Source organism: Rattus norvegicus, chromosome 10 (genome assembly GCF_021556685.1).
Source record: "Rattus norvegicus strain SHRSP/BbbUtx chromosome 10, alternate assembly SHRSP_T2T, whole genome shotgun sequence".
Taxonomy (NCBI): Eukaryota; Metazoa; Chordata; class Mammalia; order Rodentia; family Muridae; genus Rattus; species Rattus norvegicus.
In genome coordinates this window covers 48,125,455-48,151,822 of record NC_141543.1, presented here as the reverse complement: position 1 = coordinate 48,151,822, position 26,368 = coordinate 48,125,455, and the positions used below count along the sequence as shown (strand labels likewise).

At 45.7% G+C, this 26,368-nt stretch overlaps 1 protein-coding gene across 2 annotated transcripts in view; it reads right to left on the bottom strand.

Moving 5' to 3' along the window:
• Larp1 (La ribonucleoprotein 1, translational regulator) overlaps window positions 1-26,368 on the bottom strand; it is a 55,199-nt gene that overhangs the window by 3,714 nt on the left and 25,117 nt on the right. For both annotated transcript variants that reach the window (NM_001427639.2, XM_087571725.1), the window contains 17 exon segments: window positions 1,059-1,186; window positions 1,281-1,390; window positions 2,998-3,142; window positions 5,522-5,673; window positions 6,801-6,907; window positions 7,323-7,528; window positions 7,624-7,747; window positions 8,492-8,884; window positions 10,641-10,810; window positions 10,918-11,092; window positions 14,577-14,721; window positions 15,928-16,090; window positions 16,192-16,398; window positions 16,477-16,605; window positions 17,211-17,385; window positions 18,188-18,253; window positions 18,473-18,534. In NM_001427639.2, coding sequence (NP_001414568.1) covers window positions 1,059-1,186; window positions 1,281-1,390; window positions 2,998-3,142; window positions 5,522-5,673; window positions 6,801-6,907; window positions 7,323-7,528; window positions 7,624-7,747; window positions 8,492-8,884; window positions 10,641-10,810; window positions 10,918-11,092; window positions 14,577-14,721; window positions 15,928-16,090; window positions 16,192-16,398; window positions 16,477-16,605; window positions 17,211-17,385; window positions 18,188-18,253; window positions 18,473-18,534 — 2,657 coding nt within the window.

Below are 26,368 nucleotides of genomic sequence, written 5' to 3'. Positions count from 1 at the left end.
CAAAGGCTTCCTATATTTAGGTCCATATCCTAAAGATGAGGTTTTGATCCTGTAAATTTTTGTCCCCTTCTACAAAGGTTCTCTTAGGAAAAGACCTATGGTACATGGAATGCAACATGGTGTATGTATGGGCTATATTGGTATAGAGAGAGCCACATATACTGGAGCAGTCTTATTCCAGCCTTCACCAAGCCCATGAGTCAACAATGAAGACTGTGATTCAGCTTGCCCTACTATCACCAAAGGCCACCAAAAGCACTTTCCAGGTACTAAGGTCCAGCCATTGGTCCTTAGCACACTCTCTCCTCTCAAGAGTAGGTAAGAACAAGCCCAGCTTACCAATCTGTAAATTGATGACACTCTTACCTATGCTCGCCACTAGGGGTTCAGAATGCAGGAACTGTGTGCTCAGCAGTCTGGGCCCCAGGAAGTGTCAGTTCTAAAAGAACTAAGGGCTGCTGCTGCTACTTACTTACACCTACCAACTTTCTGCTAAAAGTTCTTAAGAGAACAACCTGAGTATCAGAGACTGTACATTATCAACTTTTTGGTTAAAAGCCTTTCTATCTTCTTTGGTGCTGGTCATCAAAACCAGGGCCTTCAATAGGTTAAACATGTACCTTACCACTGAGGTAAACCTCCAGTACCACAGACTTCTTGGAGGAAAATCTCACTTGAAGTACTTTGCACAGACACCAAAGATGAGTCAATTAAGCTGCCTTTAAAGGCAGCTGTTGACACACTCAGAAGCAATATCCAGACTCACCACAGGATGTCACTATTGAGGCACTGCTCTAGACAATAGAGGACTGGACATTAATTTACAAATTTCTTTTCCCAGAAGGAACAAGTATATTTATCAGAGTAGCTGGTCCTGATCCTGACACAAACTAGCAGTAGTGGGCCTGGATAAGCAGGTAGGCTGTGACAATAGGAGAGAAGCTGGAAACAGCAACTCTAGTGAGCACCTGCTGCTGTCCACTGTCATGTGGACGTCACAGACAGCAGAGGGACGCTCTTTACAGGACAGTTAGGAGTCAGGAGAGACTTTCACTCACGTCCACTCGGAAGTCTTCTAGACGGCGGAATTTGCCGAGGTATTCTTGCAGTTTGGGGTCAATGTCCAAATTTTTGGCTTTGGAATATTTCAAGAAGGCCCAGAATTTCTCCAATCCATAGAGCTGGCCTGTGAAAAAATGGGTAGGTGGACTATGAAGAGAGAGTTGGGGTGTAACACAGTAAGGCCCAGGAAGGCCACTGCAACTCTGACAGACTCTTACCAGCCTCGTAGTCCTTCACAGTCTCCTCCTGGAAATCCTTGAATATGTCCAGCCGGAACTTCTTCTCTAGGCCGTAACTGTAGTATCGAAAAAGGCACTCCAAACCGTACCTGTGGAGGGTAGGGAAATGAAGCTGGCACAAGACCCACTTGAATGGAGAGGGGAGCAGGGGTTGTTGGCCTAGCAAAGACACTCTGAATAGTTAAGACAGTCAACTATCCTGGACTGGACACATGGCAGGCCCACTGCAAACGGACAGCAGCAGTAATACAGCCCTGAAGAGCTGTTTAGTTTTGCAGAGCTCAGTCAGTTCTGCCCACCTTGATCTGCTGTACTCACATTGATCTGCTTTTTGCTCCAAAAGCAGTAGAGTAGCCCTGACAAACAAAATGAAGGCAAAATCATGAAGACAAAAAAAATCACCTATCTATCCAATCACAGGAAAACACTCATTCCTATACCACCTCTCTGACCCACACCAATCACCATGTTTGTTCATTACCACTAGAAATGTAAAACCAAAAGACCAGAAAATATTTATATTTTACAGACACATAAAAGTATTCACAATTAAACAAAATACAAAACTCTAAGTAATAGAGTTGTTTAGAAAAATTCAGGAACTGTTACAATAGCCTTATATTGTTAAAATAACTTTATAAAAAAAGATTTATTTATTTTTATATGAGTACACTATAGCCATCCACAGACACACCAGAAAAGGCATCGGATGCCATTACAGATGGCTGTGAGCCACCATGTGGTTGCTGGAAATTGAACTTAGGACCTCTAGAAGAGCAGTCAGTGTTCTTAAACGCTGAGCCATCTCTCCTGCCCTGTTAAAATAACTTAACAACTGGCCTTTCATCCCAGCACTGGGAGGCAGAGGCAGGCAGATCCCTGAATTTGAAGGCAGCCTGGTCTACAAGAAGGTTTCAGGACAGCCAGGCCTAACACTGAGAAACCTTATCAGGTGGATGGGGGTGGGGGGTTATTTGCCCCCTGGTAGTATTAGTGGCAAATGCTTTTAATCCCAATACTCAAGAAGCAGAGGCAGACAGATCTAGGCGTTTCGAAATCAGCCTGATCTACACAGTGAATTCCAAGGCAACCAGGGTTACATAGGGAAATTCTGTTTTAGGGGTAGGGATGGAGGAGATGAGAGAAGGGAGGAAAAAAAAATTTCACCAAATGATGCTGTGTATATAACATTGCGTTTCCCAGTGCTGTGCTGATGATCCGCTTTGCTTTTTTTTTTTTTTTAAAGATTTATTTATTCATTTATTATATATAAGTACACTGTAGCTGTCTTCAGATACACCAGAAGAGGGCATCGGATCTCTTTACAGATGGTTGTGAGCCACCATGTGGTTGCTGGGAATTGAACTCAGGACCTCTGGAAGAGCAGTCAGGTGCTCTTAACCGCTGAGCCATCTCTCCAGCCCCCGCTTTGCTTTTTGACAGTCACAAGCTTAGCCCTATATGGTAAAGCATACCCAGCCCCCGCTTCCCCAGGTAGGTTTGCTGGTGGCTTAAGGGCACAATGAACAGAGCAAGGAACAAAGAGGTAAAGAGCAAAAGAGAACTCTGCTTGCACAAACGTACCACAGAACCTTTCAAATTTGGTGTGAATACCTTGCTCATCTTTAAATTTCAGTTCTGGCAGCTGACTTACTGAGGCCCTAACTCCCCCCCCCCCCCGGCCCACCCCACTCACCTGTAGCCTTCTTTGGCATCCTCCAGTGCCAGCTGCTTGAACTCTTCATACATTTTTTTATTGAAGTGATCTCGGAGGAAGAAGGACCAAAAGCGGAAGAGGGTGTTCATCTCCTGAGACTGGCCAATGCCCAAGCGCTTCCGCTCTGATGGGAAAGACAGGAGAGGGTCAGGCCAGGCTGCCCTAGCATCTAATCTAGCCATCTGTTCAGCTCTGAGTTTCACCTGCTATCACTTAGAACAGTGGTTCTCAACCTTCCTAATGCTGCAACCTTTTAATACAGTTCCTCATGTTATGGTGACCCCCAACCTTAACACCATTTTTGCTGTTGCTGCTATGAATTGTAATGTAAATATGTGATACAAAACCCCCAAATGGGAAGAGATCCACTGACTTAAACAGGTACAACAAGGCTGAAGTACAAACAAGTTCCTTTTGACAAATTAGTTTTAGCAAGTACAGCATGTTAATATGTAAGTAGACAGAGGGGATCAGCAGTTAAAAGTACTGGCTGCTCTTGCTGAAGACCCACCCACATCGTTTCCAGCACTCACATGGTGGTTGGCTCATAACCGTCTGTAATTCTAGTTCCAAGAGATTCAATACCCTATTTTGGCCTCTAACGGCACCCTGCATATACATGGTACATAAATATACATGTGTGTAAAACACATAAATTACAGCAGTTGGGAGACAGCAGTTCAAGGCCAGACTTGACTAACAGAAAGCTAAAAGTTAGTCCCTGGAGCTTACCAGCTGGGATAGTCAAGTCTGTGAGCTCTAGGTTCAAGTGAGACCCTGCCTCAAGAGTATATTTAAATCCTGCCTCAACATCTATTTAAAAAGACAGCTGGGGGGCTGGAGAGATGGCTCAGCGGTTAAGAGCGCCCGACTGCTCTTCCAGAGGTCATGAGTTCAATTCCCAGCAACCACATGGTGGCTCACAACCATCTGTAAAGAGATCTGATGCCCTCTTCTGGTGTATCTGAAGACAGCTACAGTGTACTTATATATAATAAATAAATAAATCAAAAAAAAAAAAAAAAAAAAAAAAAAAAAAAGACAGCTGGGGTTGGGGATTTAGCTCAGTGGTAGAGCACTTGCCTAGCAAGCGCAAGGCCCTGGGTTCAGTCCTCAGCTCCGGAAAAAAAAAAAAAAAAAAAAGACAGCCACCCACTCCTACTAAAGAGAGATTTGACAATAAGCCAATTAAAGAGGATCTGAACAAACACCATAGGCAAGAGACAAGGCAGAGCAGAACTAGGATGGCCTTGTGTAAGGAGAAAGCATGTCTGGGAGCATGTGAAGAAAACAAAGGCCCATGCTCAAGGTAGGAACTCTGGAGGTTTGAATGAGAATGACCACTATAACCTCCTATATATGAATACTTTGGTCTCCAGTTAGTGAACTGTTTGGGAAGGATTAAGATGTTTGACCTGTTGGAGAAAGGGTGTCACTGAGGGTGGACTTGCTTGCCCTCTCTGTGTTCTACCTGCTGATAAGGATACCAGCTCTCAGTTACTGCTCCAGTGTTGTACCTGCCACCATGCTTCCTGCCATGGTCATGGATTCACCTTCTAAAACCACAAGCCCCCAGTAAACTCTTCTTTCTATAAGTCACTTTGGTCACAGTGTCTCCTCACAGTAATAGAAAAGTTATTAAGACAGAGAGACATAACATAGTGCCATCACAATAGAAAACGCCAACTTCTTTTAGAGGCTACAACACTGCTCAAGTTTTACACAGTTATACTCTTGCCCACACACTCCCTCCCTCCCTCCCAGAGTAAGGAAATAGTAAGGCAGGCACCAGGCTACTAAGTGGTAACAGACCGACTGACCTGCGTATCCTCAGGTGAAGCCTTACACCTTTAAGACATCTCATGTGACCAGAGAGATACTCTACGCAAGGCTGCTGCCTACTATCATCCAGAATAAGGACAGTAACCCATGTACTACAAAGGGGCAGAGAATAAGTACTCAGGCTTCACAGGTGACAGTTTGTCAGATCTTTCTCAACCTCTTCAAAAGAAAAGTTGTCTAGATTCCAGAGCCACCATGGGCTAACCTGGACCCAAATCTTTTACCTAGAAAGCTCTGCTTAGCCTCAGTCCAACTCTGAAAATGTCTGGGATACATGCTTATTCTGGCAACAGTTGACCCAGCAATCTTGTGAGAAATTAGCGAAAATTGGCATTTCCTATACAGATAGGCATAGAACAGAGAGACTAGGCACTATAATCCCTTAGCTTCCTGCATTTAAAAACTACCTCACCTAAGTCTAACACTAGTAGTTCTTAAGTCTGAATTTCACTATGGAGCCATGCTGGCCTGTAATTAATTTAAGACCCTCCTACCCAGTTTCCAGGATGTTGTGACTACAGTTCTGAGAATCAAGAAAAGCTGTGAGAGCTAACTGCTGCCAGCACCACACCAACCAGCTTTCATACCCTGGGATTGATTGCATAGGGTGGGTCCCTAAGTCACGGCCACAGTACTTACAGATGAGCTAGCGCCTACTCACCATTAAGGCAGCGCCTCCGATACTTGTGGTAGACATGTTGTGTGAAGCCATTTTCCTTAAGCAGCTCATGGGAAGGATGCTGGAACTTGGGCAGTGACTGAGGGGTACAGCCATAGCTGCCGACTGCAGGTGTTCCCTCTGATGGACTGGAGCTATGGAAGCCAGAAGAGTGATGGTGTCACCAGTCACAAATTTCCCACTCAGCTCCACTCTAAGGTTAGGAGAGGTTCCTCTGACCTACCAGCCAGGGTGTGGTCTTGTACTGCACTGGCCCTGATCTATAGCCACCAGTTATGCAGTGACACCTTTGGAGAGTTGAGGTCACTGAGCTCACAGAACCTAGGCAGTAGTACTAGTGATAGAGATCTATTATTGCCGAAAGAAACTCACAATATTATACCGTCTTTAATCAATCATCATGTTAACCAATGTGTATTTTTCTCAAATCTTACCTCTTCCTAGTATCTGCCATCTCTGTGAGAAGCTGAGCGCACAGACTGGTAACTTTTCTTTTTTCTTTTTTTTCTTCAGAGCTGGGGACTGAACCCAGGGCCTTGCGCTTCCTAGGCAAGCTCTCTACCACTGAGCCAAATCCCCAACCCCTCAGACTGGTAACTCTTAAACTGTGCCTAACTTTAAAGTAGATTTGGCAAAATTAAATTTAAAAAGTATCTAGGGGTTGGGGATTTAGCTCAGTGGTAGAGCGCTTGCCTAGGAAGCACAAGGCCCTGGGTTCGGTCCCCAGCTCCGAAAAAAAGAACCAAAAAAAAAGTATCTGGGCCCTACTCTGAGCGGCTGAGTCAGGGAACTTCGGTGCTGGGGTCAGATGTGCAGCTACCATGGAGTCCTGCAGGGTCTACCTAGCAGAGGGGCTATTTCCCTACTTGTAAGCAGACAGCACACAGGTTTGGAAAGAAATTCCGTTTCACCGCCCAAGTAACCTCCAATTGGGTTCTGAATGTCTATGACAGCATGCCTTTACAGCCAAACGAGGGGGGGCGTCTATTAACATCAGGTATTAAAGCCCATGCTCTGATCTTAGCACTAGAGACAAGAGCAGGTCAATCTCTGTGAACTCAAGGCCATGCTGGTCTACATAACTACGTTCCAGGTCTGCCAAGGTGCAGTTAGACTCTTTCTAAAAATAGAAGAACAAAACACAAGATGCTTCCAGTTCCCAGGCCCTGGGCTGACCTCCCAACACTGCTGTATGGATTTAGATTTAGCTGGTGAGTACCATGTGCTTGCACAAGCAGCCTGATTGGCCCAGCCACAGTACCTAATAGAAGCAGTCCTGGGCCTGTGCTCCCGAGAATCCATCACCCAGCCCACATGACTTTCCAAGGGGGGGTTCGAGCTGTGCCTTGTCTTTCTTTTTCGAGGCATCTGCAAAGATGAAACCAGAACTTGTTATCTACACATCCATTACCCTGGTGTACATCAAGCCACCCTAGTAAGCAAGTGGCACATCCCATCTTACAAAGGCTTTTCTTATTTTGGTACAACTGGATGTTGAACACAAGGCTTTGTGCACTAGACAAAGGCAATACCACTAATATTACACCCCTAACCGGATGAAAGAATTTTCCAATTATCTCACAGGTGAGGCAGAGAAGCAGGAAGATGTGCCTGAGGTCTCTCATCTGGTCTGCACTCCTTCAGCCTCTGTAGGCCATGCCTATACCCAAGTCTACTTTATGAGCTCTCAGCCTAAGGATGCTGCCTGAGGGGACCCTGGCCCTTTGTTGGCTCAGACAAGGCAGTAAAGTATGCAAGACTCCACCCAGCTGAAGTACCTTACCTTGGCATCTAGGGTCCGTCCTTCTTTCACCACTGGGTAAAACCGTGATGTCTGACTAGAGTCTTTGAGCTGGGGGGTCCGGGGTGTGCGGGGGGTCCTGGCGTTTCGGTAGTTTGGAGACTCTGGGACAGTGGTTGGTAGAGAACGGGCAATGGTGGATGGCTCGGGAGCACCAAACAGCTTGTTGGCCAGGGCATCAGTAGGAACTGCAGAAGTAGAGTGGGGTCAATGTGCAGGGAGATCTCTGGCTAGAGCTTAACACCTCTCACCCAAACTGGGCTGCAGGGGCCGACTCGCTCACCTTGTTGGTACCGAGGTGGTCCAGGAGGAACCTCCTGGTTAGGATCCACAGGGGGCTCAGGGGTCAAAGTGTCAAATTGCTCCCGACTAATCATATTCACTTTCTTGAAGTTCTCGACTTCTTGCTGCAGATGTGAGGTAGTGGGAAGCTATTAGTCAGAAGACGCTCTGCTGTCTGGGAATCAAGACTGGCAGGAGACTAATGGGACAGCTTCCCATCCATGCACACAGGGCTCTAGTCCCCACCACCAATGAGGACAGCTTCCCATCCATGCACACAGGGCTCTAGTCTCCACCACCACCTCTCAGCTCAGGTACTGATCTCAGTCAGTGCTCACCATGCTCCTCTTCCCTGGCAGGGAACTAGTTGGGCAACAGCCACCAAGAAACTTGCTGCAGACTGCCCATCTGAGTCTTCTCCTACACTGCTACTTATTCATTGCATGCTCACCTTTAGGCCCACCCAGTACCAAACATAACCACTCCAAAAACTGACAAGAAATGTCTCTCTAAGTGCTTCTTTTTTTCTCCATTTTCCACTAAGAAGGGTTCTTAAGACCTTTTTTTATGTGTCTGATTTAAGACTAAAGATAGTAGTCCAATCTTTATTTTATCTTCCACAAGGCTACCCGACTATGTGACAAACACGAGTGGTTAGATACGACAGTTATTCCACATGCTGTTTACATTGTATACTTACACATTTCCTCCTGCCATGGTAGCAAGGTGACATCAGCGACTACCTCATACATAAAGACAAAAGGCAATAGACAGAGGTACCCGCCCAGAGTCACATGGCAAATCAGCCTTCCTCTTCTCCACGTTACAAGAACTCTAGGCCCTCATTCAAAGCTATGCTTGAGCCTCACCTTGATCTGTGAATACTCAGGCTCAAACTTCTCGGTCCATAGGTCTTGTTCATAGTAGAAGAGTCCATCATTAATGACCTTGGCCAGCTCAGCACTCATCTTGGCACGCGAAGTGTGGTTGCCTGTGCGGTCCCCTCCAGGGTGCCGACGCATATAAGGTGGTGTTTGAGTGACGATGAGAATCTTATTGACATCTCGGTCGTCGATTTCATAGTCAGAGTCCTCGTCAGACCAGGCAGTGAAGGTATTCTTCCGCCCATCCATCTGCTCCATCTCCTCATCAAACAGGAAGTCTAATTCTTCTTGCTCATCCTGATCCTTAGACATTAGCTGCTGGGAAGGAATCTGCTGAGGCAGAGCAGTTGGATGGGAGAACCTGGGTTCCTCTGACTTCTGAAACAGGGAAAGACACCAAAGAGAAATGACCTGGGAATAATACATGAAGCCCTCCCTGGATCAGGCTTTCTAGCTGCCCAAGGCTCTCTGGCCTCTCAGTTCAAAAACATCACAACTGTAACCCTGGCAACATCAGCAGATCACAGGTGTCCTCTCTGGACTCAGCTTCATGGAGAATCACCCTAAAGAAGTCCAGTTCTTTCATTCACAGTCACACAGTCATTCACAAACAACAGTTTTTGTTTATCTTCACAGCTCACACACTGGCTGCTGGGGACAGGCACAAGGTACAACTCAGCTGAACCACCCATCATCTGGCTACTCAGAAACCTGGCACTCAGGAAGTTCAAGGCAAGCAGCCTTGCTTCAGTACCTGCAGCACTCAACTGGGTCCTAGCCACAGCAGACACTCACCAATCTGAAGGGTGAGCAGACCAATAACAGTACCAGACTCTGCATGAGAGCAAGCCTGAATGAGTAAGACAAGAGCCAGTACTTCAGGAGCTTCACAGCTCAGTAGGAGAAAAGGAATAGCAGCCATCTGTAGTGTGGTTCAGCAAAGGCTCTAAATAGGTCTAGGGAGCACACTTTAAAAAGGGTGTTGAGCCTACTGGAGTTGGGTATGGTTAGGAAAAGCTTCCTAGAACAGGCCACTAGAGGATACAGGCTGGAGCAGAGTGGGCAAAAAATGTAGCATGTTCCAAAAGCATTTGTTTTTGAAATATGTCAGTGGTGACACAGCAAATGTGCCCGACACCAGAAGTATGTCTCCCACACAGTATACATCCAAGACGGATTCTCTGATGGACCAGTCATATTCTTCAAAAACGTCAAACCATTTCTTTTAAGGTTGAAGATAAGACCATACAGGATGAATGGGGCTAGCCCTGGCTCCCTCCTGTCTCTCCAGAGCCTGTATAATTGCATGCTTGGGCCTTAGAAGGTACCTGTCCACTCACAACATTTCACTTGGCTAAGGCCAATAACAGTGAACATATTCTGGGAATGAACAGACATGGGAAAGAAAGAAAGGAGATGGGAGAGCCAGTCACAGTCATAGTGGCAAAACACACACAGAAGCAGCAGACTCATACAAAACATAAGCACCAAGATCAGCTCTGAGGCCACTTTATAAGGCCCAGACCAAAGGTCTCTGAAGAGGGAACTGAGGTAGAAGAAATTAATATGGTGCCCAGAAAGGAGCCAGTGATATTACTTTGAGGTCAAAGAACTTCAACAGTAGTGATCCTACCAGTAGCCAACACACATTCTCCTACCCACTTACTAGGGCAGTTTGATTTTCTTCAACCTGAGACAGAAATTGAAACCTTGCTATCATCACCCACTTTCCAAAGCCACCAGCTTTCACTACAGGAAACTTGCACCCTCTCTACTGCCTCCTCCTCTTCTTTTTTTCTTTTTTTTTCAGAGCTGGGGACCGAACCCAGGGCCTTGCGCTTGCAAGCGCTCTACCACTGAGCTAAATCCCCAACCCCTCTACTGCCTCTTCTAAGGGCCCAAAGTCCAAGGACAGAGCTGGGAAAAGGCCTGAAAAATCAAATGCCTACAAAGCAAGAATCCCAGGCTACAGCCAATGATTATCCTATGGAAACACATGAACTAATAAGCTGGGTATCCTGAGAATGATTCCCAAAGAATAGAAACAGACTACATCAGTATTACCACATCAGAAAAACCAGGACAACCTAGGTTTTCAGTTTAGATGCCCAGGACTAAGCCAGGTCTCACCTACCTTGGGGCGTGCTGGTGAGGGCCGAGGCCTCTTCTTCACTTCAATCCAGCTCTCAGAATCCAAATCTGGGAGGCTGGCAGACAGGCCCTTGGGAAGGGTCTTCAGGTTGCTGACCTCTTCTGTTTTGGTTGGCACTGGGGTGACTGCACGGGGAGAGCCAGGTGCTGACTCTGAAGGGAGAGCAAGTGGGGCCTCATCATCCTAGTCCTCTCTAGAGCAGTCATGAGGTGACTGCACACTGGAGGATAAGATATTCAGCCATCATTGGGGCACCTACCTGTCTCCTTCTGGTAGTGCTGGCGGGGAACAAATTCTGGGCAGTTGAGAAGCTGAGAAAAATCAGTTTGTGAGTAATCCACTATTGGGGGCCCAGGCAGTGGCCACTTTTCAGGTTCTTCCCTCCTGCGGACTTTCTCCTCAACCATCTCTACCACCTTGCTGTCCTTAAGAGCCTGCAGAGGAGGAAGAGGAAGAAAAATGAAGAAGACCACTTAGGGCAGCCAGGGATCTGGAGACACTCAGGTCCCTAAGTACACGGAGGCCAGCAATAGTAGTAAATATCTGGTCACATCTTCCCTGACTAACAGGAACATAAAAGGTACAAACCAAAATTACTCAATAAGTTATAAGTCAACTTCCAGACATCTAGGATCACTCACGTAAAAATGTCTAAGATTTGGGCAAAATGCTGTTCAGTGACAGAGACTGTCACTGACAACAGGAAAAGTACCTGTTGTCATTCTGATCATTTAAACCGTAAGATAGCTAAAAGGTACAGTGATCTGTGTAAGACAACTGTTGTTAAGAATCACAGCTAAATTATTATGGGTTGTTATCTCTGGATACAATAGTGAAGATTAGAGTTTCAGTCTCATCTCCTTAAAGACAGTCCCTTTCCTTAAAGACAGTGTTTCCCTGTGTAGCCTTGGCTGTTCTAGAACTCACTTTGTGGACCAATGTAGCATCAGACTCAAGAGATCTGCCAACCTTTGCTTCTCAAGTACTGGGAATAAATAGAAGTGCCATCATGCCTAGCTTAAAGACTTTCCACGTAAGCTGACATCTTCTGAGAGAAATAAGGAAAGGGAAAGCTCAGCATGCAGTGACCCTGTCACTATGGCCAAGGGAAGAGGGACAGATCCTGCAGGGGGAGTAGAGCTTTATAGCTACAAAGGGTTATGTAGTTTCACCTTTGGATCAGCCACCCTAGTTTCTAGAACTCTTTGCCAAAGAAAGAAAACTAAATACACAGGCCATCTGTTATAAACATATGTTGTTGGCATATTAGTAAAAAACTGGAAACAGTTAAGAGAACTGGCTGCTCTTCCAGAAGATTCAGGTTTCATTTACAGAACCCACACGGCTGCACACACCGTCTGTAATTCCAGCTCCAGGGGAAACTCACTACCCTCTTCTGGCCTCTGCAGGCATTGCATACATATAGTTCATAGACATATATACAGACAACCTCCACACACACACCCCCACACACACTCACACACTCTCTCTCTCTCTCCCATGCATGCACATATGCACATAAAGGACTGGAAACACCCATGACACTATCTACGTGGTTGAAAACACCATGGATGGTGTACTGCTCAATGTAAAGAAAATGGGAACACCTGTCTATTTTCATCACTTTGCAGCTAGCTCCCAGATACATAAAATGAAAAAAACACAAGTGGGAAAACACCTGTGTGGTGTAGACTGTATTTAGTAAGAAAAGGAGATGATTATAGGCCAATGGAGAGCCAGTAAGAATTTATCTGTGCTGCTGGGCAGTGTTGGCACATACTTAAAATCTCAGTATTCAGGAGACAGAGACAGGGGGATCTCTGTGACTTCAAGGCCAGTCTTGCTTACAGAGCTATTTCTAGGGGAGCCAGGGCTACAAAGAAAAATCCTGACTCAAACAAACAAACAAAAACCACGTGACTGAGAGTGTGTGTGTGTGTGTGTGTGTGTGTGTGTGTGTGTGTAAATAAATAAATTCAAAAAAAGGTTGCAGACTAAGGTGAATCCAGAAGAGGTAAAAATGACAGATTTTTATTATTCATTATTTACTTATTATTTTACTTATTTACATCCCAAATGTTGCCTCCTCCCTCCCCTTAGCCTCTGAGAGGGTATTTCCCCTCCCACAAAATGACAGTTTTAAAACTTATATACCGGGGTTGGGGATTTAGCTCAGTGGTAGAGCGCTTGCCTAGCAAGTGCAAGGCCCTGGGTTCGGTCCCCAGCTCCGAAAAAAAAAAAAATTTTTTTATAAGATTTATTTTTAAGTACACTGTAGCTGTCTTCAGACATAACAAAAGAGGGCATCAGATCTCATTACAGATGGTTATGAGTCACCATGTGGTTGCTGGGATTTGAACTCAGGACCTTTGGAAGAGCAGTCAGTGCTCTTAACCACTGAGCCATCTCAACAGCCCCTTAAATTTTTTAAAAATTGAGAGTCATGGTGACTGATAGAATCCCCAAAATTTGAGTCCAAAATAATACCAATACATATCACAGAGTACCACAAAAAATTTTCATGACTTGGAGTGACAGTCACCTAACTATGCAAATTACCAAAAAGGAAACAAGAATCGGTCTGCAGTGCTGGCAAATGAATTATTATAGGAGTAGTATGTGCATGCTGTGGGTTTTAAAGCAAATGAATTATTATAGGAGTAGTATGTGCATGCTGTGGGTTTTAAAGCAAATGAAGTGGCAATTTGGGACATGGAAAAAAAATAAAGAACTGGAACGTGCATGGTTGAACACATCCTTAATCCAGCAATTGGGAGGCAGAAACGCGTGGGTGGGATTCTAAGTGTTCCAGGCCAACCTGATCTACACAGCTAAGTTCCAGAACTAGGGCTTCACAGTGAGACTCTATCTCTTTAAAAAAAATAAAATAAAAAGGAAAACCATCATCTCCTATTGTGTTTTATTTAATCTAGAAACAATAACCAACCAGGTGGGAATAGCAAACCAGTCGGTCAGCGGAGGAATGAATGTTCCTTTAAAGGCAGCCTACCTGGAGAGTGCAAAGTGTGACCCAATAATGAAATGGGAAGACACAGGAAAGTCTACGTTGCTTACAACATAAAATGTTACAGAAAAGGTCTTGAAATCCTACCTGTTACCTTTGAAGGATTTGGGGGGAACGACCTCAGAGTTCAACAAACTGTTCAGAGTGAACAGGGTCAAACCCACAGACCTGTCCTTCCTTTCTACCTCTTGGTAACCGAACAACTGAGCAGGTGTCTCCTCAAACTCTCCTCAAAAGTTAAGCCAAAGTTGACTAAAAGGATCAGAATATCACTATTTTGCAAGCCCTAAGAAAATTGTCCCTGTAATAACTGCAGTAGTTTTACCTCAGGAGATAGGTGTCATGTGCTACCCCAAAGAAGACACAAGCTATTAACAAAGCCCTGAATCTCGTTATGCCTTTAAGTTATCCAAACTCAAGACATGTGAGATGACACCTCTGCAGGTATGTATAGGATACACGACCTCATCTACCCAGCAAATAACTAATCAGGCAGAATACAAGGTAGACGGAAATACAAGAGAACACACAGATCTAACCTGGACTGGAATCTTTACAAACCATTTTGGCAGCAGTTGGGGGGAATCTGAAAACTGGGTATCTGATGATATAGACCTGTTGCATTTGTAGAAGTGATAACGATGCTGCGGCTACTGAAACTCTACATTTTCTAGAAAGACCTAGAGGCACGAGGAAAGGCAGATGACGGGTACACAGGCAGACCACCTGTAGCTGATGCTTGCTGAAGCTGGTGAGGTGCTTGTTGTGACATGGTGGCACCTTGGGACTCAGTAGAAGCAGTTAGTGGAAACTCTGTCAGGGTTTGGCCCATCAACTCAGGACTCACAGTGAGGATCTTATTTTCCCACCATCACCCCTGGGAAGAAACATACCGCAAAGATGAGTGAAATGTCAGTGGTTAGGGCCTGTACACGGTGAAAGGAAGCAATAAGGGTGATGGGAAGGAAGCCATCAGCATCCATTTTCCGTCTCAGGAAGAAGTCTCGCTCTAAATTGTCCACGCTGAAGTAGTATTCACTAAGCGAGGGGAAAAAAGGTATCACTGAGGGCTACGGGTCTTCCCTGTTCCCTATTTGCCCCAGTACCCTCATATCCCTGTCCTCACTCTTCTGCTGTACAGCTTAAGGCAGCTGTTTTTCAACCCGTGGGTTGTGACACTCCAGGTGTGTGTGTGTGTGTGTGTGTGTGTGTGTGTGTGAGAGAGAGAGAGAGAGAGAGAGAGAGAGAGAGAGAGAGACTGACTTTCACAAGGGTTGCCTAAGACCATTAACCATTAAAGAACATATATATTGACATTATGATTCATTACAGTAGCAAAACTGCAGGTATAAAGTAGCAACAAGAATAATTTATGATGGGGAGTCACCCTAACATGAAAAACTGTATTAAAGATTCCCAGCATTAGAAAAGTTTGAAAACCACTGGCTTAAAGGATGAAAAGAAATGCTGTGCTTTGAGTCAAATCACCCTATCTTTCAGCTATTGGAGGCGAGCCCAACAAACTGATCCTCCTTTGGAACTCAGTTCCAACACTATTCTGCTACTAAAACAGTAGCCCTCTAACTATAACACTACCCACTTCCTTTTATAGGTTCTCCCCTGGTCTGTGAGCCAGCACTTAAGTATAAATAAGAGCAAAATATAATAGCCAGCCAGAAACAGTTTTTTTTTTTTTTGGTTCTTTTTTTCAGAGCTGGGGACCGAACCCAGGGCCTTGCGCTTCCTAGGCAAGCGCTCTACCGCTGAGCTAAATCCCCAACCCCCAGAAACAGTTTTAACACTGTGCTAACACTGTTACTTACTAGCCATGACTTTGGATGGGTTACTGGCCTGCTTGTTCCCCTATAAAATAGGGTCAGGAGATCCAGCTCATATAAGTCCAGCATGCAAAAGTTATAGGATAGGATAAGAACACAACCTATATACTTGGAAGACTCTGGCCACAGTGATGGTTAAAGGAGATGCTTGACAGCATCTACCGTGCTGCTGACAAGCTGCTTCATAATCATGGGAACACAGAAGGGACAGGCTGCTTGCCTGTTGGTGGCAATCTCTACTTTTTTTTAATGTAAATGTGGTTTTAGTCTGTAATGCACAGAATTCTGTGAGAAAAGTAGAGAAAGCCATCTTTCACGGCTTCAGTGGGGCTACTATAATGGTCATGTATTAGACCCTGCTCTGGGCCCCATTCCAGCATGGCCCCAGAAAAGCTTGCACACTCACATCTGGCGCTTGATATAATCCTTGAGCAGCTCCTGGTCCACACTGTAAATCTCAGTGCTGCTGACATTGTCAAAGTAGTAAGTGATGTTGTTCATATACTTGGGGGTGCGGGACCCCTCTGTACCATCAAACTTTCGGTAGCCAAACTGGTAGTCAAAGTGGGCTACAGGAGACATGGGCATCATTAGAAAGAGAGAAGGATCTCGCCTACTACCCATGCCGCACTCCCTGGGATATCCCGGAGCCCAAAGGGGCCTCACGTACTTCGAGTGCCACCCCGTCCACGGCCCCGTCCACGACCACGCCCCCGTCCACGGCCACGGAAGGAAGCCCGAGCCCCACCAGCCCCATCACTCTTCACACTCGATGTCTCATCCTGGTCGTGCCATGCAGGCTCTGGTTTGGTCTCTGGTTGCCAGGCTGGGGTAGGTGGGGCCACAGATACAGGCATGTAGGTGGCAGGTTCAGATCCTATAGTAGTAAAAGTAACACAAGGTAAATCCTGAGAGTATCCTCCTCATTAGACTCTCCATAGCAGACAGTACATACCTTTGATCTCTCCTCGGATAGCAGGTGTATGTCTTGGTTCCTGTGGGCGAGTGGGACGTGAGGCCAATTTCTCTCTGGGTACTTCAGGCTTCATGTCTATTTGCAACGGAACCCACTTGTGTTTGTTCCCTGAGGGACGGCATAAGCATGTCAGAGAGGCATGGCAGGCCCCTCAGACATGGCTTTTTCCTTCCCCCTAAATTCTAGTTCAACTACCCATCTGGTAGCCATAGGCATGTCCTTTTCAAACACCAGACCTCTTTTTTGTTGTTATAAATCTCTAAAATAAGGAGATCAGAGGTTCCAGATGTAAGAATCACTTTCTGGAAACCTGAATAAAAACTAACTTTCTAGGCTCCCTTCACACATGTGACACATCACTGCCTGTGACAACCTTGTGGGGCCATTCTAGGTGGAGTGAGCAGGAACAAGGGAGCCACCTTGGATGGAGAGGCTGCTGTGCTTAATGAGTTAAGAGTTGCCACCTCAAGCCTGGCCTGCAGACACAGAATAGGTCTCGGAGAGAAAGCAGTCAAGCCTGTATCATTTCAACAGGTTTAAGAAACTCTTAGAGCAATATAAAAGCCCGTATAAGAGAAGATGCACTAAGGCCGAGCAAAAGCTGCTCCAAGCAGTCAGTCACCCCCTGGCCTGAAGTTCCTCCAGCAGGTCAGGCTTATGTCATTTCAAAGTTCTGAAAGGTACACCTCCCGGGTCCTGGCCAAGCCACTTACCTTTCTTCTTCTGCCCGCCTCGCTGGCAGTCCTCATCCCCATTCTTTTCCTCCCCCGATTCATCCGACTTTGTTTTTGGGCTCTCCTTACTATCACTTCCATCTCCTTTCTCCTGCTCCTTCATGTCCTTCTTGGGTGGCAGCTTACGGGCAGGCTGAGGCTTGTGGGACTGTGGCTACAAGAGGCAAGGAAACATGTGGTCACTGGGGAAGTATAAGGACAGGCTACACTAGATACATCCTAAGGTCTAGCTTTCATACTCAGACAACACCACTACAAAACACGACCATACCAGCTATGGAAGAACAACTGATTGTTCTAGCTACCCAAATCTGTGGGATAGAAAAGATGCTGGCCTGTCTGTACCAAAACCTCTACCATAAGGGACCCACTGGGGCAGTCACTAGCTCAGAACAAAAGTGATGAGTGGAACTGAACTGACCAAGAAAGAGTCTCTTCTGCTAGAATCTAGGGGAGCTAAGTATACCTCCCCAAACTGGAGTCAGTGCCTCAACTGATACCTCTTTTTTCAATTACTCATAGAAAAATGTGGCTCAGTAATGGAAAAATATGGGCTTTGGAAAACTGTAACACAGTTGTTTCCTAAACCCGCTGAGCCACCACTGGAAGGCAAAAAAGAACAGTGCCTGGCACCCCTGAAACCAGGCAAAGGCTCACATGATGGTAATTCCTAATTATTTCATTCCTGTCCATCTTAAATAACTACTCTTCATTTGTTGAGAATTGAAGGGGGTTGGGAGTCCTATGTCTCAAAGGATGGCCTTGAACTCTTGGACTGAGTATAGTCATCCTTCTTTATCCTTTTGAGTAGCTGGGATTTCAGAAGTATACATACTATTGTGCTCACCGACCACTCCTTTTCAAAAATCAAGAAAGGTGGTGTTTATGGCTCTTGGTCAAAAACCAACTAAGTCAGTATGAAGAGTACTTGAACCTGCCAACCCCTCCTCACTCACCTGCACACTTTTGTGGGCTATTTCTCCAGGTGTAGGCCAGTTGATTGCATCTCCAAAGTCACCAACCTGCAAGGTATCGTCTATGAAGGCCTTGGGGTTACTCTGCCTGCCATTTTGCTCCACACCCAAGCTCTAGCTCTTTTTAGAGATAGGGACACAACAGTGTGTGCACTCAGACACCATGCAATGGCACCCATAAAGGCTTCCATGCTCTTAGAGAAGGGCCCGAAGTGCTTATGAGAACAAGAATAATGAGCGCCCACAGGGACACTCCCCGGTCTTTACCTTGCTGCCCTTACGCTGTTTGGGAGCAGCTGCCCTCACCACCTTGGCCGGAGCAGAAGGTTCTGTGGGAACAAAGAGAAAGAATCAGCTGTCAGAGCCTATGTCATTACCATGCCCATCCCACCATGCACCTACAGGTTCCCAAAGGAGCCACAGCAGAAAGGGCAACAATATAAACTGGCAGCCTAGCCACCAAGCTGCTCAACACTGAAGTGGGAAAACCCTTAGAGTCTAAGTCTGTATTTTTTATGAGTTATCAACTGAGTCTCAAGGTCCATAACCAAGTCTACACTGTAACTCAGAGCTCCAAATCTATAGGCAAAACCTGTAAGGAGATTGAGTCTTCTGTATACTTCTGCAAGCCCAAAGAAAATAAAGCTAAACATGTGAATGGACACGTCCAGGGCCATACCAAGGCCTGCTGTGTCCTCGCTGACATGTAGTTGAAGTAAGAACTACCTTTTCTGTTCCTAAAGAAAAGGCATACTCCGATTTGACTCTAAAGTTCAATTTTGTGAGACAACATTTCCCAGTGTAGCCCTGACTGGCTTGGAACTTGTCAGCAGATCAGACTGCTGAACTCACAGAGATCTCCCCCCGACACATCCTTTGCCTCCCAAGCATGCCACCATACCTGGCCAGTTTCATCTTTTAGATTGAACCCCAATAATACAAGTGAGACAAGAGCTATACACAATTTCAACTCCAACAGTACTAAAATCACCGAATTTCAATTCATCCACTTTCACAATAGCCATTAGAATATACTGGTCTTTGGTTATGTGGAGATAGACACATAGAAGATGATGACTTCATCTGTTTTCTATAGAACAGAGGAGCGTGTATGTAATCATGCATCTGTGGGGCATATATTTAACTTTTCTACAAAGATGAAGATGGCTTTTAAGGAACAGAGTACGCAAGTCTAGAAGAAGTGGCTCTGGTTAGTTTGGTCCTGAAAACCAAGGGTGTCTTGTCCCTCCTGCCTCTAGAGATCCACGGGAAGAAACACATCCTGAGATTCTGCTCACTCACTTTAGCTTGTACTTCCCTCCTCTGCCATGTCAGGTCAGGAACTACCCTAGCCTCCAAGCACAGAAACCTGGCTGGCTGGCCTCACAAGGTTTTTCAACAGACTATGTCCTTTAATGAGAAGAAAGTGTCCTTGCCCAGTTCCTAAGGGTGAAGCCAATTCATTCCTGGCTTCTGGCCGGTTACTGGAGCCACTGTCCCCTAATGGTGGACATAAGTCTTCTGATAGCTGGAGTTGTTGAGCCCACAGCAACCTCCAGGGCTGAGAAGCAGAAAACTAGAAAATCTCAGGTGCAAGAAAACCACTGTCCTTTGACCCCAGGTTGACCCAGATAAGCCATTGAACATTTAGTAGTTCCTTGACTGGTCTAAAGCTCCTCACACGAGCCGAGCAAGTGTGGTAGTAGATGCCTTTAATGCCAGCACTCAGGTGGCAGAGACAAAGGATCTCTGGAAATCTGAGGACAGCCTAATCTACAAAGTAAGTTCCAGGACACCCAGGGATATACCGACCATCTAACAACTAAACAGATCTTCATCCAATTCAGCCCAGGGCCTGGACAGTGGCCGCCCACCTGAGCTACAACTGGAGTCATTTCTTCATGTGCTCAACAGCATTGGTACATGCTAGCAGGAAAGCAAGCCCCAAAGCTAGTGACAAAGTTTACAACAAGAATTGTATGCACGCTGGGGATTTGGCTCAGTGGTAGAGCACTTGCCTAGCAACCGCAAGGCCCTGGGTTCGGTCCCCAGCTCTGGAAAAAAAAAGAAAGAAAGAAAGAAAGAATTCTATGCACAAGGACTGGAAGTAAGGTATACCGAAAATCATCTCTGAAAAGAGGGCAAAAGTTTCCAGACACTGGTCTTTTCAAGTCTCTTGGTCTGAGTAAAATATACCTTGCCTCGCCAGGAAATGGAGAATCAACTCTCACAAGCTGTCCTCGGATTTCCACAAGCATGCCCTGGTGCTCCCCCCAAAAAACAAACAAAATAAACAAACATAATAAAGCCTTTTAAAGCTATTTTCTCAAGCATTTTAAAAGAAGGGTCTTGCTCTGTAGCCCAAAAGCAGTCTCAAATTTCCAGCAATTCCCCTGCCACAGCCTACGAAGTGCTGGAATTCCAGATGTATATCCTTCCTAGTGGCCATCTTATTTCTTATAAAATCTCTCAAAACTGAACAGTACTAACTGAGATCACCCTGAGATCTCAGCAGAACATGGTCATGGACTGTAAGTTCTGTCTCCAGTACAGAGAGAAAGCTTAGAGGAGCCTCCTGCTTATTCCTATCTGAGCATCCACCTAAAGAGAGAGGAAAGTGATCTTATATCTGTCCTAAGTAGAGCTTGTTAGAAAGTTCCATCCCAGAGGGCTCTCTAACAAGAAGAACTATGCCATCCCCTTTTTTTCCCTGATCCTTGCTAGAGCCTCAGACTGCCTCCAAGCCAGCAGGACCCTGATGTCCACTCTGCACCAAGCCAAGTCAGCTCTCTAAACCTGCCTTCTAAAACCTGCAGCTGCCACCACTTACTACCCAAGCCAAGCTCAGGACACACCACTGTCACTTACATGAGAAAACAGTTCTAACCCCACTGTTTGCAGGCAGTAGGTAGACATGGAAAGGGTTTTCTAGGAACTAGAAGGCTTTATTCTCTTGCAAGAAACTCCATGGGAGGGGCTGGGGATTTAGCTCAGTGGTAGAGCGCTTACCTAGGAAACGCAAGGCACTGGGTTCGGTCCCCAGCTCTGAAAAAAAAGAACCAAAAAGAACAAAAAAAAAAGAAACTCCATGGGTTCCCAGACATCCACTGGCAGTAGAAAAAGGCCCCTTCTTACTGGATTTGAGTGAAAGTCTCTCTTAACTCCTAACTGTCCTTTCTTACTGTAGTTTAGGGTCCATCTCTGTTTTTTTCCAATCAGACACCCCAGTCTGGGTTTATAGGGTCAGTATGAAATGGCAGGCTCAGGCTCTAGGATGGCTTCCTCCTCCATTAAGATTAGAGGCTACCAGGTACCTAAAAGAAGATGAAATTACCTTCTGTCTCAGAGGACCAAGTCCAGCGAAGGATTGAGTCGTGTGTGAGTACACATGTGGATGCAAGTTTGTTAAACAAAAAGCACACAAACCTGGCGAGTGAGATGGCACAGTGGGTAAAAGTGCTTATACCACACCTGACACCTCAGCTCAACCCCCAAAACCCATGTTTTTGTTTGTTTTAATTAGTTTAGTTTTTTTCTCTGTGCAGCCCTGGACCAGACGAGCCTTGAACTCAGAGATCCACCTGTCTGTCTCCTGGATGCTGGGATTAAAGTTATATAACACCTCTGACCCATATGATTTAAGAAGAGAACTGATTCCTGTAACTATCCTCCACATGTATACACACACAAATAAAGAAATAAAGTAAGGGGCTGGAGAGATGACTCAGTGACTAAGAGCATCCGTTGCTCTTCCAGGACCCAAGTTCAATTCCCAACACCCACATGGAGGCTCAAAAAACAAACACCTAACTTTCTCTAAATCCAGGAAATCCAATACCTTCTTCTGGTCTCCATGGAAACTGAATATACATGGTATACAGAAATTCATACAGGCAAAACATTCATAAACATAAAATAAAAAATAAGAATTAAGATAGGCGGGCTGGAGAGATGGCTCAGCGGTTGGGAGCACCCGACTGCTCTTCCAGAGGTCCTGAGTTCAATTCCCAGCAACCACATGGTGGCTCACAGCCATCTGTGGGGGGATCCGATGCCCTCTTCTGGTGTGTCTGAGGTCAGCTACAGTGTACTTATATATAATAAATGAATTAAAAAAAAAAAAAAAAAAAGAATTAAGATAGGCATAGTGGCACATGCCTTTAATCCCAGTACCCAGGAGGCAGAGAAAATCCAATCTCTGTGAGTTCAAGGTCAGCCTGGTCACCAAAGTGATTTCCAGGACAGTCAGGGCTGTTAGAAACCCTGTCTTGGGGCTGGGGATTTAGCTCAGTGGTAGAGCGCTTACCTAGGAAGCGCAAGGCCCTGGGTTCGGTCCCCAGCTCCGGAAAAAAAAAAAAAAAAAAAAAAAAAAAAAAAAAAAAAAAAAAAAAAAAAAAGAAACCCTGTCTTGAATAAAACAAATTAAAGCAAAAAGATTAAAATATTTAATAGAAAGCACATTAAAAAGTAAAAAGAAAAAACCTAAAGAAAGCAAAAGGGAAGCATACCTGGACTTTTTCCTGATGCTATCTATAAACTTTTTCACTCTGTTCAGATTTTGGGGTGGGGGGTGGGGGGTGGGGAAACTAGAGAAGTGGCTCAGCGGTTAAGAGCACTGACTGTACTTTCAGAGGTCCTGAGTTCAATTCCCAGCAACCACACGGTGGTTCATAACCATCTGTAATGAGATCCCATACCCTCTTCTGGTGTGTCTGAAGACAGCTACGGTGTACTTACATATAATAAATAAATCTTTAAAAAGGTTGTTTTTTTTTATTTATTTATTTTGTGTATGTGAGTACACTGTCCATGTCTTCAGACACATCAGAAGAGGACATCAGATCTCACTTCGGATGGTTGTGAGCCACCATGTGGTTGCTGGGATTTGAACTCAGGACCTCAGGAAGAGCAGTCAGTGCTCTTAACCGCTGAGCCATCTCTCCAGCCCACAAAGGTTGTTTTTTGAGTGGAGGACACAAGTCCATTATCGCAGAGGGAAGAAAGGACCAAAAGATAGTGGTTGGTGGTGGGTGCTGCAGGGCATTAGTGGGCTGTAGGGGGAAAGTCCCTTACGGTGCAGGACACATCAAAGAGTTATGTCTGTGAACCTCCACTTTCCAGTGTCCAGCTCTTTGCTCAAACACCTAGGAAAGAGATGATACTGTTAAGCATGTGGAATGAGCCTCTTGTCCAGACCTCTGTGAGAAGGGAGATAATACTGATGTCAGAGGCCCATTGATTTAAGTACAGAATGCCTAGCACACAGTAAAGACACTCAACAAATGTTAAATGTTACAATTTGAACACCCCAAAAAATCAGCATCTACCAATAGCCCTCACCCTCAGCAGTAAAAAAGACCACTAAACCATCTCTCCATGGGTAGATCACCGTTCCAGGTTTCTAAAGCAGCCTCAATTTCCACCTTAAAATACAAACCAGACATCCCCCAACACCTCAAACCTGTCTCCAAGGCAAAGGCTTGTGGCAAGGAGGCAACCACATCCTCATACTCCCCTCCCCAGGAAAGAAGAAAACCTTCAGGTTCTATAGTTTAAACAGGAAAATATGGGGAATTTACTACTAATTACTGAACCTGGTCCCTTACCACCACAGCTCTGGCATAAAGCTCTGCTTTGCTAGAGAGGAAGAAAAGCCTAGGGCTCCTTCCATTCAATTTCCAGCATTCAATTTTCCACTCAGGAAGAGGAAGAAAACCCAGGCCACTGGGAATCCTTCACTCCAGTGAAGGGGCTAAACCCATATACACCTGGTACAAAGGCTACCAATTATTCTTCTGTATTGTCCAGTTCTAGAAAGACCTAAGGTTGCTAACTTTTTTGTAACCTACTTTTTTGTAAGACTACCCACTGGGGCTGGAAGTGTCCTAGGTTAGTTGCATTGAGGGCTTGGTTCAACCACGCAAAAAGTACTTAAGGTTTTTGGTGAAGATGGTATGGAATAACCCAACCCAATAAGGCCATGACACGAAGAATGGGTAGGGGAAGAAAGGGTGGATTGAAATCAAGGACCAGTGCTAAAGGAGGGATGGGCTGGGCTCGTTAAGTGAGTGTCTGGGAAAAAGTGGGTGATCAGGCAGAATGGGGCCGAAGTGGGAGGCCCCAGATTTCCGTGGTGCTAGTAACAAGCTGAGTTTAGCAGGACTGCTGGACTTGGCTGTGAAGATTCCTAAACCAGCCAGAAATACCCCACCCCACCTCCAGCTGTGCCTCCCCCACCTGGACAAAATCAATGTCCTTTTGAGAGACCTCCAGAACATGAGTGAAGCAAAGACCCTCTACTAGGCACTCTTAGGACACAGTACATGTTCAACTACCACAGTGACCTCTCTAGACAGCAGGAAGCAACAATGACTACTAGTTCTGTGCCTGGCCTCACTAGATCCCTGTGAGGTCCTGCCAACCTTTGGCCTTTGGTTTGAACCTTCCTAGGGGTTGGGAGTGGGGGTAGGGGTGGGGGTGCAGAACAAGCAGCCTAGATATTACTGGTTCTCAGAGGTCCTGAGGCTAGCCAGGCACCTATTCTATCAGATGTGTCATTGTGAGAGCACTGCCAAGTCACCTTGGCAACACCACCTTCCTTAGCTACACTAAAAGCTGATAGTCTATGTAGGTATAAGAGAAAAGGCAAAAAAGGCTAAAACCTCATCCCAAGCAGGGTTGTGAGCCTAGCTATAGTTACACATGACATGGATCTCACAATCTTTAAAGTCAAATAAGGTAGTTCCTTTCACTGGTCCCATTATTAAGAAAATCAAGACATATGTTTGAAGTATTTGCCAAGGTCAGAGTTGTCAAACAGCGGGGACAAAATCTGAAGTGTCCTGATTTTTAAGGTTAACCACCAGTAACCGGTGGAAAAGAAGCTAAGGACCACAAGGTCAAGTGGCGATGGCCTTGGATGCCTGCCAGTGACCTGATCACCCCCTAGACTCCCCCAGGTCCTCCACCCAGAAAGGCTCCTCAGCCAAATCTTGGACCAGAGCACAGGGTTCTTTCTGCCTTACCCCAGCCCAGACCTCTGACTATGGAAAGGCAGTAAAGCCATAGGAAGAGGGGGTGACACATCTGTGCCTCTCCCTCCCAAGGCAGCCTGGGTAGAGTCAAGTCAAAACCTAGAGATGGACAAGTTTGTCTTTGTCCCATCTCTACAAACCTAAGAAACTCCCCAACAGGTTTCTTACAGGGGAATAGATTAGCTTCCATACCTTCTATGTGCTCTCTGTCTGTGGCTTTGGCTGCCACGTCTCAAAGGCCTTCCTCTACCCTGTCCCTCCCACCCAGTCCCCAGGTCTGCAGATAAAACACAGGAGGGGCTGTGGGCAGGAGGAGGTGAGCTTCAGAAGGTCAGACTGTCTTGAAGCCCTGCAGAAAGGAAGAGGCAAGCCAATGTCCAGCTTGTGGTACAGTGCATCAGTCTACAAGCCTCAGGCAGAGGGCAAGCTAGGAAGCAGTCACATGATGTCTGCCAGGCCAGCCAAGCCCAAGAGACTATCTTTAGCTTGTGGTGACCCACACATTTGGTGTTCCCACTCCTGCCCAAACAGGGATCATGCAGCCCAATGATGGTGATGGCCACCCCGACAGCTGGTACCAGTCCCTGAAGTCCTACCCAAGAGGTGATTAATGATAAAAGGCTGAAACCCAGCTCCCTGATTGGCCTTTTCTGAAGAGCACACTGGACTCTAGTCAAATCAGCAACTACCACCTTCTGCTGCACACTGACTTATACAAAGACTGAGTAAGTATCTTCTACAGAGACACCACGGATTCCCTTCCAAAGGATACTACCAACTACCTTCTAGTTCCCAGCAAACAGAAGGAAGAGACTTGCTTTCATATAGGATATATGCTAAAGCAAAGTGGCTGATCCTTCCTTCACCATAGTACAGTCTCAGTACAGTCTCCTCAGGAGCCCTCTCCTCTACCACTCCCACAAAAAGTAGACCAGGTTCTAAATCAGCCTGTGGTGTTGGGGATTCCAAGGGCCCACTTACACCTGAAGTGCCTGCATCTGAAAACATCTCCCTCAGGCCGGAATGGGGAGCCATTATCACCACTAGCTCATACATCTTACAAGTGTCAAACCCAATAGTGTTTCACAATCAATTAAGAAAGTAGGTATCGGGGTTGGGGATTTAGCTC